At 38.1% G+C, this 15,525-nt stretch overlaps 1 protein-coding gene across 3 annotated transcripts in view; it reads left to right on the plus strand.

Annotated features, from left to right (window-relative positions):
- LOC144452940 (uncharacterized) overlaps window positions 1-12,716 on the plus strand; it is a 13,360-nt gene extending 644 nt beyond the window's left edge. The window contains exons 1-2 of one of the 3 annotated variants that reach the window (XM_078144171.1): window positions 423-547; window positions 10,519-12,716. In XM_078144171.1, coding sequence (XP_078000297.1) covers window positions 10,567-12,336 — 1,770 coding nt within the window. In that variant the 5' untranslated portion in view covers window positions 423-547; window positions 10,519-10,566 and the 3' untranslated portion in view covers window positions 12,337-12,716. Of the gene's footprint in view, window positions 1-422; window positions 548-9,560; window positions 9,739-10,518 lie in introns of those variants that run through there. The other 2 variants (XM_078144172.1, XM_078144170.1) reach the window with 2 other exon arrangements.
- Window positions 12,717-15,525: the final 2,809 nt, after the last annotated feature.

The following is a 15,525-nucleotide window of genomic DNA, read 5'->3' on the forward strand; positions in this document are numbered from 1 at the left end:
AGTAGCTAAGGGGTACAGGGTTAGGAGGGAAGTCATGAGTGGTGCGTGTTGCTATGCAAGGCAAAGCAGACTCGACTGCTAAAATAGTTATTACCAAGAGGGTTTCTTTTCTTAACTACTTTCAAGTTGCTGGATAAACAAATTGTATTTTTTTCCCCACATTACTGAGTTGTCGTTTTTGTTAATAAGATGAAATGCTGAGGAGCGTAGGGAAGTAGTACACGGTAACAGGGGTAGATAAACACCAGTGTCTACTAAATATTCGATAGCCATATTTGAAGTGTACATTTGACACCAGGCACTAAACACTAACATACTTATAAACGTGCACGGAATTCATCGAAATCCAAGTCATGAAAGGCCCCGATAAGTATGGTGTAGCCTCGGGCGTTGAATTTATCAAGAGTAATTTGTATGGTCCTTGGGGATTCAAACATGTTTGGTGACTTTGTTTTGTAACATATAAACTCACGCACCAAACACTACAAACGGACACGAAGAACAGACTGAGGACTTCGGATTTCACGGCGTTGTGTATGGTACTTTGGTAGGTAAAAATAACACAAATTTCGGGAAATTTGTTATGATTTTGACGCTTCGAGAACATTTAGTGTAAATGTGTCTGGAAATGTCTAGTAAGGGGGGATTTGGGCAACGAATGACCACATTACTTATCTGGGTTGTCACGAGAAGCGTGTTAAATATTAGTTGACTGTCTCGTCTGTGTGACAGTTTACCATGTCAAACATATTGTATTGATATTGGCGCTTTGATAACGGGTATATTGCCGCCACTGACGATGACACTCATAGCCAGGACTTGGTCAAGTGCATGTTTAATTACCGAGCAAATATTCGTTGATGTAATCAGAGTACTCAAAAGTTAAAAATCTTTTAAAAGTTAGAGGGCTTCTTGAGATAGTGACGCCAAATCAAGTCTCTGGACTATTCCGCAGTACATCTGACAGCAGAAATGGTAAATTTTACTAAACAAGCAAAGTGGTTCACAAACTATCGAAGGAAAAAGTCGTGTGTGGAGTTTGCTCTCGCTTATAACCTACCAAGGGGCCCAGTGAGAGAAAAGCCTCCACACGACTGGAATCCGGGGTTATCATATTACTGAGCATGAAACAGTCGCGGACATCTTCCAACTGCACATGTACTAATTTGGTGCCAAATGATCTCAGCCACAGTTTAGTATGTTTATAACTTTAAGATGTATCACATGTATTCTAGTCAGCATGAATAGCGAAAGGCCTTTATGAATGAAGTTCTTGTAACTTAGACTAAGTGTAAATTGCTGAAATTTCTAAAATTATACGGTTGTACACATATTATGTTGGTAAATGTATTCTCTGTGTTTATACTCAGAAAATGTAGGATATATCGCATTAGTTGACATCTGCTGCGATTCAAACTGTCCTTGTAATGACTACCCGTGAAATTTAAACTGCTCATGTAAATATTCTACGGTACATGCACGTACATGTATGTGTACGGAATGAAATGTCCTGCAGTAAACTTAAGATTCCGACAACATATGTTACGTTAACGTTCTCTGTACATTGCACTTTGAATTATGATGTACAGCTAAAACACGCAGCGTTCGCCAGAAGACTACATCATGTCAATTTCGAGATGATCATCGCCAATCATTTGGCAAGTTGACGCTGTTGTTTTCATTGCTAGACAAGAGTACTTTTAATGCTGAACACAGTAAGGTTGTGATTGAGGAGAGCGTTTTGGTTACATTAATTCCGCATTTTAGAATCCCTCAATAACAATCATGTTGTGTTCAGTTACTGTAGTAAATTAAAGTATCAAGCAAAACAAAAATCTAAACTTGGGACAGTGATCAAGTTGATCGTACATGCAAATTTCAATTTAATGTCCAGTCTTCTGGTGAACATTCCCTGTTTCAGCTGTAGTTAGTATGGATTCCAGGCATTCACCAGTAGGAATATGGCTCTGTATAAGGGAATAATGGTAAACTCACTGATGCAGGGTTACTCGTGGTTGTATAACTATGTGTAGGCGGCGATATAAATGCACCTGTTTGCGTTCTTTGTTGTCGAACGACAGCAGTTATCGCCATGTTTACAGACAGACAAATTAGTTGAACCACTGTCGAGGCTTGAGAGGCAGTAAAACAACCAAACAATGCCGTCAGAAGGTCAGATTTGGACGATACACCACCGATGATCAATTTCGTACCGTGATGGGGTCATGACCTCTCCTATTGTACAATCATGACAAATGCCTATAGTTCAACCAGGTTTTATCTTGTTTCGCACACAATTCTTGACACCATTATAAACAATGTCAATAGAAACACACTAAATGGATCACGTGACCTTTAGACGAAAGTAATTCACTTGCCTAGTGTTCAAGGTTTCTACTTTCTTTCGAATGTTCCCGAAAAAACGATCAAAACAGAAATCTATGATTTTCGAGCAAATATTGAAAATAGGATCTTTGTTCAAAATTTCCACAATTTTTGTGGTATTTCATAAATTTTGGAGTAAAAAGTTTTGGCGGGCTAAAATGACAATGAAACTACTAAAGAGCGGCCATGCGTGTTAGCATTAGATTTAATGGGTGTCAATTACATTTTTGTATATAGTAAGAAGAAAACTCAAGAGACACCATTACTATTCAGCTCTTCTCATTTTATCTTACCTTTATCTATGTTCAGTGAAGAAGATATATAGTTAGGCACTACGACGTGTCTATGCACAACTCCAATAAAAAGTCAATCCCTTTTGTGGTAGACATTCAGGGGGTTACTCTAGTCGCTGTTCGTTGCTAAGAGCGTCTCTGCCAGTACATCCAAATATACATATAAGTTGTTATCCTTGACAGGTCTGATTTATACCTGTAACTAAATGAAAATATAACGTTTAGTTGCTTATACCTGCACGTATTTCCATTAGGAAATTGCCGGGACATTGAAGCATGAAGGAGTGTATACAGCGTCATCTATAGTCAGAACCTGAAACTATCTCCGAACATAGTACTATCTCCCATTTGAGTATCTCTTCTTGTACATCCAGATCTGTATAAGTTGTTGTCCACAACAGCTTAAACTAGATATAAACTGATTGCTATCTATAACGGAGATTGTTTACTTCTTGTGCAGGACAATACCGGGGAAATAATTTGTGACCTACGAGGTTTTGACAAACGATGGCGCTGTACACACCCATTCAGGTTTCAATAATGTTACCTTTCCTTCAAAATTATTGTTATCCGATGGTATGTTCTACCGGATAAGTAAACATGGCTAAATGATTGAAACCCCTACAAAAGATGGTTACTTGATCGAGATGGTTATTTGATTTCTCTGACGTTTTAGAGGAGATCTGACAATTTAATTCAGTGGCAGCTATTCCACATATGAACAGATATTATTGTTCGTTTTAGTTGACCTTCAAGTTGGTTCAATGCCATGTAACTTTGAATTTCTTTATTGACATTACATTGTAAGCAATACTGTTGAGACAGTACACTTTTTATGATTTCAGAATGTTTTGCCACTGTTCTGGTATTAAGTCTTATTTATACATTTGTTTTGGCCAGCAAGAAATGATATTGTAGGTCAACTTTCATTTTTTTTACGAATTATTTTACAGTTATGAAGAGGTTAATGCTATAAGGAGCTAAAACATTTTTTTTGTGATTTTCCACTTTTAACAATTCTAATTTTGTCCATGTGTGATTTCTAATTTCATAAAATGGCTGAATTTCATTCCGACTCGCCTTTAACGTGAATTAAAATTGGCTCAGAGTAAAACGACCTAGTCAAATGTGTTTTTTTTTTTAATTTTCTGAAAATGGCATATTTCTCAAAGGCCCAATAATAGTTTCAAATAGTTTGTTGTCTGTTTTCTTATCTCACAAAAATATTCTGGGTGAAGACAAGTACTCGAAAAAAAAACGTATTATAAATTTGACTCGGGGGTATAAATGCCTAGTGCTGAAATACGTTTAGCATTTTTCTCTAAATCGCATTTTGAGTGTAGTTAAGACCTCAGCCTATGGCACTAACTAACCCCCTTAATATGTGAAATGAAATGAGTAGGACACAGATGACTGGCAAAAATGTTGTACAATGTTTTCAATATTCTTAGAAACGTAAGACTAAATCGTAATTCACAGTAATAGATCAGTGTATCCATATCGCAAGATCATTACGTAAGCGTGCATCCGGGTACCAAATGGGGATGAGGGGTGGGGGTGTGCACTGAATTTTGAAATATTTTGTAGACTATCAGTTATATACGTACCGGTATATATTTCCTGAAAGCAAATAATCCTTGAAAAGGTTGTAATTTTTACTGGACTAGCTCATGGGGATTGGTTAATACTGACAAATTAAAAGTTATAGTCTTTCAGATTTTTTTTCCATTGAGGGAGATATTGAAATACTTTCGGTATATATTTTTTTCACGGTTTATTCGGTGTTATAGGACATGTGCCTTAAAATGTGCATACCTGAATAAAGAATAATGGTCACAAAGGGTACCATACAAGTATATTCAACGCAAAATAAATAAATACAAATGTAAATCATCTTACGCACAGTTTTTTTTTCAAAATCTGTTTACGTACTTTCATGGCAAAGAATGTAAATTTTCCAAATTGTTGAAGACTGAATGTGTTTGTAGACTGCATAACAAAATTACTTTCCAATCACATACAAGTGAGAAATAAAATTCTGGAATAAACTTAGATCTGACCTGTTGGTAACTCAGTATAAAACAAGGGTGTACTGATTTCAGTTCATTTGTTAATGTAATGAATTTACATGGAATATCCCGAAATCTTAGTAAAATATATTGTTCTGCATTGTTCCAGTACTTCTACGTAACCATGGGAATTATTGAGATATATTATTCTGAACAAAATCAGTTTTGATATATGAAGCTCTAAAGTGCTAAATCCTTTGATCACGGATCTTAAAACGCGTCAAGAATACACAACAACACGCGATTTCTTAGAGCGCAGTAAGGAGCTACCGGGGTGTTCCCCGGATACCTTGAAACCGCTATCAAGTAGAAATTCCTGGTAAAGAGTCAACACTCAGTTTAATCAGATTCGAGTATTTCTCCTAATTGGTGTCTGGCCTTGAATTTCCACTCAACCATTTCAAGTTCGTCATGAACATAGATATCAACGGATTAAAAACTATTTAGCTGTTAATATTTAACTTTAAGATAATCAAACTTATATATTTGGCCAACCTAAATTCCGAGTCACTGGCAGATGATAACATTAGTAGTCATCGTGAAGACCTGAAGACAAGGCATATTTCTTCCTGGGATATTCTAAGTTTCATGCATAGTTCTAGATTTTATGGCGTCCGCCGACGTGCTAAAGGTAGGCATGTTATTCTATACGTTGGTTGATATTATATAACGGTCATTCCAGCCGAAGGAAGACTGTCACAGTTATATTTAGACGTCCATTAACGTAAATAGCCCGGGTGTACTAGAGTTGTCCACCTGGTCCACAATTTCAGTCGTTACGTCAGACACGATCTGGTTAAGTGGAAACTTTACAAAGATGTTGTTTGAATTCATTGTCTGTTTCTTGCCTTGAAGGTGAATGCAATCCTTTAAAGAAAATGTTTACCTCAAAAGGGAAATTTGGGGGTTTTAGGCCAAGCGTGAAGTTACCGCCATATTACGTATTTATGAAGTCTTGCTATTGTTATCGATTGCTAGTTCGTCCACTTGCTATTGTTAGCATACACGTCTTTAGAACTCGTCAATGTATTTGCAAATGTTGGAATGACAACAGCAAGACACTCATTTGCATTGTCTGTTCTTGAATTAAAATCGATGACTGTACACCAAAGAACAAAAGGGGATTGGTATCTTTCTGAGAGGCATCCCTTGTAGCGCCTAACAACGACAGTGAAACAACGATTACAAAAATGTTGCACATATTTGTCAGTTAAAGTGTGGTGACATTCCGAGGAACTTGGCTAGGAATGTGAAGATGCTTCAGCGAGGATGAGCTCCACCGACATCTGTGGCACTAAATGTTTCATATTGAATTGTAAAGTTGTATTTGTGTAGCGAAGGCCAGTATGAGTACACCCGGTGTTGATCAGGTAGGGCACGGATATACAACAGCATTTTTGGCGGCGTGCTCAGATGATTTTGGTTAACAGGGGTACCAAATCAGAGGTCTGAGAGTTCATTAACGAAAAAAGCGTAAAGCCGGCACTGATTAAGTGTTTTGGAACTCTACAACTAGGAAAGCATGTATCTGTCTGCAATCAAATGTTTTATGTTGATTGTGTAGAATATACAAGCTTGCTAATGAATCCCCTTTCTTCGTCGCTCGACCAATTGTTGGTTCATCGTCTTTGATTATTTCGATGAGGCGTTGTTGTCAAAGAATGGACTGAGATGAAAGAAGGGAACGTTATATGTAAATCTCAGTTGATGTACGATATACATTATTGAATTTAGGAATGACTGGGAAGGTGTTTAATCATAAATTATGAACAAAAATGAGGATTAACAAATGTATGTATGTATGTATGTATGTATGTATGTATGTATGTATGTATGTATGTATGTATGTATGTATGTATAATGCACGTGCGTGGTGTCACGCGTATATGCGCTGTGTTCATGGGGACATGCTGTTCCACGTGTATATTTGCTGTTGGATGGGAATGCGAGGACGTATAAAAATAGAATGATTTGTACGTGCAAAGCTATGTATATACATCGTATGTCTCTCTTTGTAAATAGTTATATGTAGGCAGGTAGATTGGTATACATGTAAGTCTGTTAATTTACCTGTATATCCACTAGAGTGATTTCATGTTGTGTGTATAAAGCAAACTATGGGAGTACATAAAAACAGTTTAAAGATGACGAAATTGTAATCTCCTACCTTACTCACTATCATTCTAGAGGATAGTACACAATACTGGACATGATAGTGGGATGGGTTTAAGATTACAGACAAAGTAGTGAACACCATGAGAATAGATATTAACACATCAGTCATTATTACATGTGTATCAGTGATAACAAATTTTACTTGCATCGGTGCGCCCGTATACTAGTACTGTTGGTATTTGCACTGAAGTACAATACTGAAACACAATAGTTACAGCTAAAATGATGTAGGCTTGGTGTTTCATTCATGACACATTACATTTTTCACACAGAGCTAGACATATTTCAACTGTAGACTAACAATACCAGAGACACAACAAACACACGTGGATCCTTTGTCCAACCACATTGAACAGTGATAAACATTGCTATTCTTTCACAGTACAGTAAAAAAGACTTCTAATGAAAACATTACACATGGACCTGATGATTTTAATGGCTCCAATTGTTTATTTGCTAACTAATAATCGACATTTCAATTAGACTAACTACCTTCCCATTGTGCACGACTCGATTGTTTCTTTTGCATTAGAAGTTATCTGAGGTTGTGCATTAAATATCATGTCACATGATTGAGTGAAACACCAAGTCTAAATCACTGTATCTTTATACACAAGTCACCATAGTTGCATAGGTGCGCGAGTATATTATCGGTTTTCATGGTACTTCAGTGCAATAGTCATGATAGTGGAAACCATTGTATTCCATTATGCAAATGAGCGCGCGATGCAGTGTAATGCTGCACATATGCAAATGAGCGCGCGACCCATGCCATGCCATGTACATGTACTCGAAAGCAACCGGATTCAGAGTTGTACTTTATGCTATATTGCAGTTTCGGATATTATAATATCTGTATTTTAATAACCATGGTGTGAGGGTGGAGGTGTGGATACTCGTGAAATTCTCGCCTATATTTGTGGTGTTTACTATCACCGAATTGTGTCATAATAGTACACGTGGTGTCGCAATGACCTAAAAATACTACATTACTCAAATCATAGACTTTTCTTACTATCTCAGAAACTTTCCATATTAAGATTACTGGAACTAAATTTTCTACAAGAAGTGGACAGGTGAGAATAAAAGCGAGAATTCTCATCGATTCTTTCGCCTTGTTTCTGAACACATGGTATAAATAGACTGATACATGTACACTCGGAGAAATATTGACAGAATTGATCTTAAAGAACTGAGTGATCGATATCTCAGTATGCAACGACAAATGTATACATAATAGTCTTGTGTAAATTTGCCAAGCGTTCTGTTTTCTTTACGTCTGAGTTGGATGGAAATGTAAAGATTTGTTGTGTCTTTGTTCAGTAATATTTGTATGAACTATATATCGGTGGTACAGACATAATTGAGAGAGAGAGAGAGAGAGAGAGAGCGAGAGAGAGAGAGAGAGAGAGAGAGAGAGAGAGAGAGAGAGAGAGAGAGAGAGAGAGAGAGAGAGGGGGGGGGGAGGGAGAGGGAGGGAGAGAGAGAGAGAGAGAGAGAGAGAGAGAGAGAGAGAGAGAGAGAGAGAGAGAGAGAGAGAGAGAGAGAGAGAGAGAGAGAGAGAGAGAGAGAGAGAGAGAGAGACGGGAGAACTACTCATAGGCTGGAACTCCTTTTCATTCCACGTATTTGCATGAAGTAGGGTAGGAGAGCACTTTTACGTGCAAGAGAGCTAGATGGAGACACTGGGAGATAGACGAAGAAGGAGAGTGTGGATATATGTATGTATGTATGTATGTATGTATGTATGTATGTATGTATGTATGTATGTATGTATGTATGTATGTATGTATGTATATGCAAGTGTGTGTGTATGGGTGGGTGGATGGATGGGCAGGCGGGCGGACAGACATACACACAGACAGACAGACAGACATGCAGACAGACACAGACACAAACACCTACATACATACATACATACATACATACATACATACATACATACATACATACATACATACATACATACATACCGACAGACAGACACAGACAGACACAGATACACACACAGACACACACACACACACACACACACAGACACACACACACAGACACACATATATATATATATATATATATATATATATATATATATATATATATATATATATATATATATATATATATATATATATATATATATATATATATATATATATACACACACAGATGGTGTATATGTAGACGTGTGGGGAGATAGATATGGCAATAAAAGGGACAGTGTGAGAGAAATGTACTTGGAGAGAAACAAATTTAAAGTCAGACAGGGCAAGTGGAGAGGCAGAAAAAGATCGGTATGAACTCTGAGGATACAAAGCACATATCAAGTGTTGTTGGCGTCTGACCCTTTGTACAAATTTAAATTTGCTGGGATTTCTACACAAGCAGTTCGTTATAACTTGTTTGAATTGTCGTGTTAATCGGCACTACGGCATGTACCTTTTTTGTTTGCTGTTATTTATTTAGTATGTTCCACCTCAACATTGTCCTTCAGTTGCTTGGAAGGAAACCAAAGTTTGAAACGATTTGCGTATTTGATAACGACCTGTTGCTGGGTCACTTGAATACTAGTTACGTCAACGGCACATACAATCGTGTCACATTGGTTTTGTTTGTTATGCCACAGAGAGGATGTTATCAACACAAACCTGTGAAAAGTTTTGTTGAGTCATAGGACACCTGACAAGGTTGTAAACAACGCTAGCTACCTGAATATACGTAGATTCTAGGGAGGCTTAGGTAACAAGACAATAACGACTTGAGAGACAATTGGTTGTCACTGTAATGAATTGTATTAAGTCCATGTGAATCCGTGGGTACGTTATGTTGCTACAAAGAATTTGTGATATTTAATCTCAGGCAAGAACTAACCATTTTCCACCCTGCAACGATTCACCAATTCAACCAATTTTAGAGAAAACCTAGTTGTCGCCCTTTAGTACCTACCCCGTGTCTGTCTGTCTGTATGTCTGTCTTGTGCTATCTCCCATCTCTGTCGGTATATCTGCCTGGTTTATCTCTCTGTATCAGAGTATCTAGATCCATTTACCTTTTATAATGCACGACCCAATGTAATGCCCGAGGGACCCCACCTCGGGCGATACGGGACAAATGTGGGGGATTAGACCGTGTTTGCTATGAAACAATGCCCGAGGGGTGGGGCAATTGCCTCATATTGACTCCCTAGTCATTTTCACGGACGTAAAAGAGTGGTTGTGTGTCGGTCAGAATTTTTGAATGGCCCACCCATTGGGGTTGGGCAAATGTTGGGAGTTTTACTTGTTTTAGGTGGTGATTTTCCAGAATGTCTTGCCCCAGGGGGTGGGGCATTTGACAAATTTTATAAGACTAATTTTCAAATCCCCCACTATGCCCCGAGGTGGGGGAGGGTTGACATTGACTCGTGCATAATTCTGAATGTTCATCTGTCATTCTCTGTTTCTCTCCCTTCCACTATCTTGTCTTCACTCCCTGGTGGCTGTTTAAGGTTTGCCTACATGTTTTGATCAAGGTTAAAGCAGTTCTTTCTCTGTTTATGGGATCCAGCTATGATATCATACAAACTATTTATCTCTTTCATTTTTATATTTCTCTAGGTGTACAGCAGTGCTGGACATGGGGATGGGAGAAGAAGACGAAAGAGGATGTTAGTAACCAGCAGTAGATTGACACCTCGATCGAGGCTACGACGTGATCTCAGTCCCCGAAGAATAGCAGGCGTCACTGAATCAAGGAAAGGAAGAGATTATCCCGGTCATGTACAAGTTTTGATATTGGACAAAACGAGACCAGCGGAAAACAGAGCGCCCTCAGTGTTACGAGCAAGGACAAATGGACAAACCCCAATTGACGCTTTTCAGTTACCACATCTGGTTGTGACGAGTCCGGATGAATCGCCACGACGACCCGCAACGACGATACCCGAACTTACAAACTTTAGCAGCAACTGTTCGGAAGAAGATGACAGCGACGAGTTATCTGTCAATGCGATCGATCTCGTTGCCATGGCAAACGATGAGCATCGAAGTAGTTCCTCAATGACACGTCACAAAATGGTGGAGCATATGGTCGATAGGGGCCAATTCTCACCACGCCCTCATTCGGTGGCAGTCACAGAAAAAATTATGGAGGATAAATATTTGAATCTAAAATACAAACGAAATCCGTGTCTTCGTGCTGAAAGTATTCTAAACGAGGAATTGTCGCAGACGATAAATGACATGTCACGTGAATGTTGTGATGTATTTGGTCCAAATATGTGTCAAGAGTGCCATAAAATTTATAGTAGAAACGACAATTTAGTCAGAAACGAATCTTACTTCCCAAGTCTGAATATCTCGACGCAATCGCTGTCAACGTTGACGTTGGTGCGCCGTCACCTGCCGGATTGTTCACCTTGGCAACTGCAACGAATGATTGCCGATGGTGACATCAACGAACTAGCGATAAGGAGAGACAGGATGGAAGATGCCGCCAGGGATTTTGATCGGCGTGTATTGGATAATTTAAGCAAACGAACAAAAGCCAGGCTAGGCGAGCGCAGAATCAGTGCTTTTAATGTTCCCGACAAACAAACCTTCTTCAGCAGCATATCAGATTTACGCGCTCAGATTGAACGCAGAAAAAAGGCGGGACGTTGGGGCAGACGACAGGCATTGTTTAATCTTATTGACGACGACGAAACACCTGGACACATTCCCCAAGAAATTGATATCGAACCCACTCTTTCTGACAACATTGATGACGATCGACTTGGGCCACCGTTGATGTCCCGCGAAGAAATGGAATATCAGCACTCACAGCCCAGGTTTTACGCCGGTGGGAACTTCGATTATGAATTGCCGAAACCGCCACCCATGGCAGAACTTGTAGAAAGAGCTACCGCTGCGATGAGCCTAATGGAAAACACAAATGCTGCAAAGATTGGAGGTTTAGAGGCATTGGCTGACAACCCAGAGATAGATGCATGGAGAAAAGCCCGCCAAAATTACGAAAAGGAGAAGCGAGAAAAAGCGCTCAAAGAAAAACAACAAAATACGAAAGTTGAACTTTACGGTATACAAGAACAAAGTGACACAGAAGAAACAAATTCAGTCGACGAAAATCGGTCAGATGATAAAACTAAAATCGTATCGAACGACAATGAAGGAGAAGAATTGTCAAATGACAATCAATCAAACAACAATCAGTCATTAAGTGACAGCCAATCACATGACAACCAGTCGTCACGTGACAATCAGTCGTCGTCATTGCTCAATGATCCGCTTGACAACAAGCTACATAATGACAATGATAGTAAAATTAGGACTATCACGCTGAGTAGAAACACGAAACCGAGGTCAAGACGCAAAGGTGTAGTTGCCGGTGTACTGGTCAAACCAATCATCGAAGAGGAACCAGAAGTCATCGCCTAACTATCATGAATAATTACAATAAATAAATCAATTTCAATTGGATAATGCAATCACGTGATCAGTACGCAGACGACAATCTATCAATTTAGTGTAATGTTACTTGATGTACGACTGCGCCAAAAACATTTTCTTTCAGTCTGTCGATATTTTTTGTCTTTCCACTTTCGTATTTCGGTACTATGTTTGATGATTTATTATTTTAGATTATGAATTATGCAATTCTTCGAATACGAAGTCATTCATTATTTTATTACGATGTCATTCCTTAAACTGAAGCACAGATATTTTTTATTTGTAAATGAAATACTATCCATTATCTTACACTTTGCAATATTATTTTATTATATTCGTTTAGACAATCTGTGTTGTGGTCAACGAACTTTGTATGGATATGTGTATATTTATAAATGAATTATAATCAATGACAACATAATCAATTATTATTTATCCCCCGGGGGAGAGAGAGAAAGAGAGAGATTGAGAGAGAGGGGAGAGAGAGAGAGAGAGAGAGAGAGAGAGAGAGAGAGAGACACACACACACAGACAGACAGACAGACAAAGACAAACGGAAAGACACAGAGAGGGAGACAGGGATACAGAGGAAAGAAATCACACACAGACAGCAATAGACAGATACAATGTTTAGAGACACACACAGCGAGACAGACAGACAGACAGACAGACAGACAGACAGACATACATACATACATACATACATACATACATACATACATACATACATACATACATACAGACAGACAGACAGACAGACAGACAGACATACGTACATACAGACAGATGATTTGACTACATATGGGCTCAATTCATTCGTCACCATGGACAAAACGTCTATCACTACATGAACACAACAATCTCGAATATGTCCGGAGGTTAACCTTCTTTACAGTAATTTCATTCTTACTATTATATACCATACAACATGATTCATACTATAGTGATGACTCAAATCAGAATGCACTACACAGCAAGAAAAAATGTTGTAAATGTTTTTTTGAAACATTAATTGATCACTTATAATTTTAAAAAAAAAGTATATATAGGAGTGGCTAGATATACATAGAACAGATGAAAATGAAAGCATTTATGAATTAGTTACTGTGGGTGTGGATAACATTATCAAAGTGCTGCTTGCAGATTGTGCAGTTATTTAAAACGAATGGTATCCTGTTCATTTGTACGACTTTATGAGGAAAGTAGTCAATACTCATAAAAGTAGTCAATAAAGCAAATATTTGTAGGTGGGGGCGTGCATCAACTCCAGCAGAGACTCGTGGCCTCTAGCAGCTACTGTGACACCGTTCCTGTCGGTGAGGGCGTCACCCTATCGGAGACCAGTGGGGTAGCAGTAAACAGTGGTATCATTGCTGTCGATGAGGGCGTTATCTTTATCGAAGATAGCTTGCTAGTCAAAGTGAACTCTAGCACCGTTTCTGACAGTAGATCACCGAAACATGTACAGCAAACACGGATCGTTGCGGGTGACCTATGAAAATCGATATGTTATCACTATCTTGAACTCAAGCATGGAAACAGAAATATTCCACTTACCACATTGCCGTTAGAGGTGACCTCACCATTTGAGAAATCTGTAAAATAAATAATAAACAGTAGCAGCATGTTATGTCATTTGAAAGAGATGTTTTTCAGAAATGAACTCTGCAATTTATATATATATATATATATATATATATATATATATATATATATATATATATATATATATATATATATATATATATATATAATTTTATATATATATATATATATATATATATATATATATATATATGTTGAGGGTAGAAGAAAATCAAGTCGGGTTTTTCGTCTCTACCCTCAACATATACTCCGCTCTGCGTGCAGACGTATCGAGCACTGTACTACGGACAAATCTTACCACTGACTTCCTATATATATATATATATATATATATATGAAATATATATATATATGAAATTGAGGAAAGAATAGTGTCATGTGTAGAAGTCGAACCCATGTTGGCCTCCCCTGAATACTAGCCAGAGTCACAGACAAGGAAGAATATGTATGTATGTATGTATGTATGTATGTATGTACTATATGCATGTATTTATTTATTTATACGCGTATAAAATATCGTATGTGTATGTGCGCTTGTTTGTGCCTGTAACGATGCGAGTGTATCTGTGTGTCTGTGTGCGTATCTGGTCTCAGTTTGCAGGATGGATAGTAGTCAACGACACGTGAGACATCTATTCGAATATACATGTCATAAAAATTCGAGACACAAAGTACACTCTATGCTAAAATATACAGTAGTATTGTATTCATGTACTTCTGACATTCTCATATACTGTGTACATCACCAAGGTCGTCTATTTTATTTAATTGGTCCCTCGTATTAATTGCTTCACATAGTTCATTTATAATCGGAAATGTGTAAATCTTCGTTACCACAATAGGAATTGTGACAGCACGCCACCGTTGCACTATATGTATTGTTCTCACACAAAATTAAATTCCTTCGAGGTCAAGAACTGAAAGATCCGGGGATTCAAATTAGACTGTCGAGTCGAAGAACGAAGGACATCCGGCTACACCAACGTTTACAAACACACCGTACCGTTACAACCAGTTGAATCATCACAAGTTACACAGGTAAATATTATTACTTTAAATTTCCTGTATCAGGATGTTGGAAATGAAATATTGGCGTTGTCATGTCACTCTGTATTGGGTTATGATTTGATTTAATTTGGCGCAATCGCACTCGACAGGTGTAATCTGATTTAACGTTTCCGATTGCATTAGTCGCGCTTCTCTTGATCTTTCTTGAGCACGAATTCGACCCTTCATTGATGGCGTCGATTAGAATCGTCACTTCTAGTTATATGACTTCACTTAGTTGCTCCAGATGGTAAACTTCTAGTTTGAGATTTGTTGATAGTCTTCCCATCGCTGTACAGCCTATAGGCAACAACTAAACGTTCCACAGTTTAATACACGGCGCGGTGACGTAGAACGTGTCAATACAGTTCGCAAGCCTGTAAACTTTGCAGACGGACAAAACTTAAGCACTTGCCAAAACCTGGACATAAAAATTATATAAGTGAAGATAGAGCCACGAGTCATTTTGACCATGCACAACAGTATACACTGTATAAAAGTCATATTGCGTTGATACTTACGAAT

The sequence above is a fragment of the Glandiceps talaboti genome, chromosome 23 (assembly GCF_964340395.1).
Source record: "Glandiceps talaboti chromosome 23, keGlaTala1.1, whole genome shotgun sequence".
NCBI classification, from domain to species: Eukaryota; Metazoa; Hemichordata; class Enteropneusta; family Spengelidae; genus Glandiceps; species Glandiceps talaboti.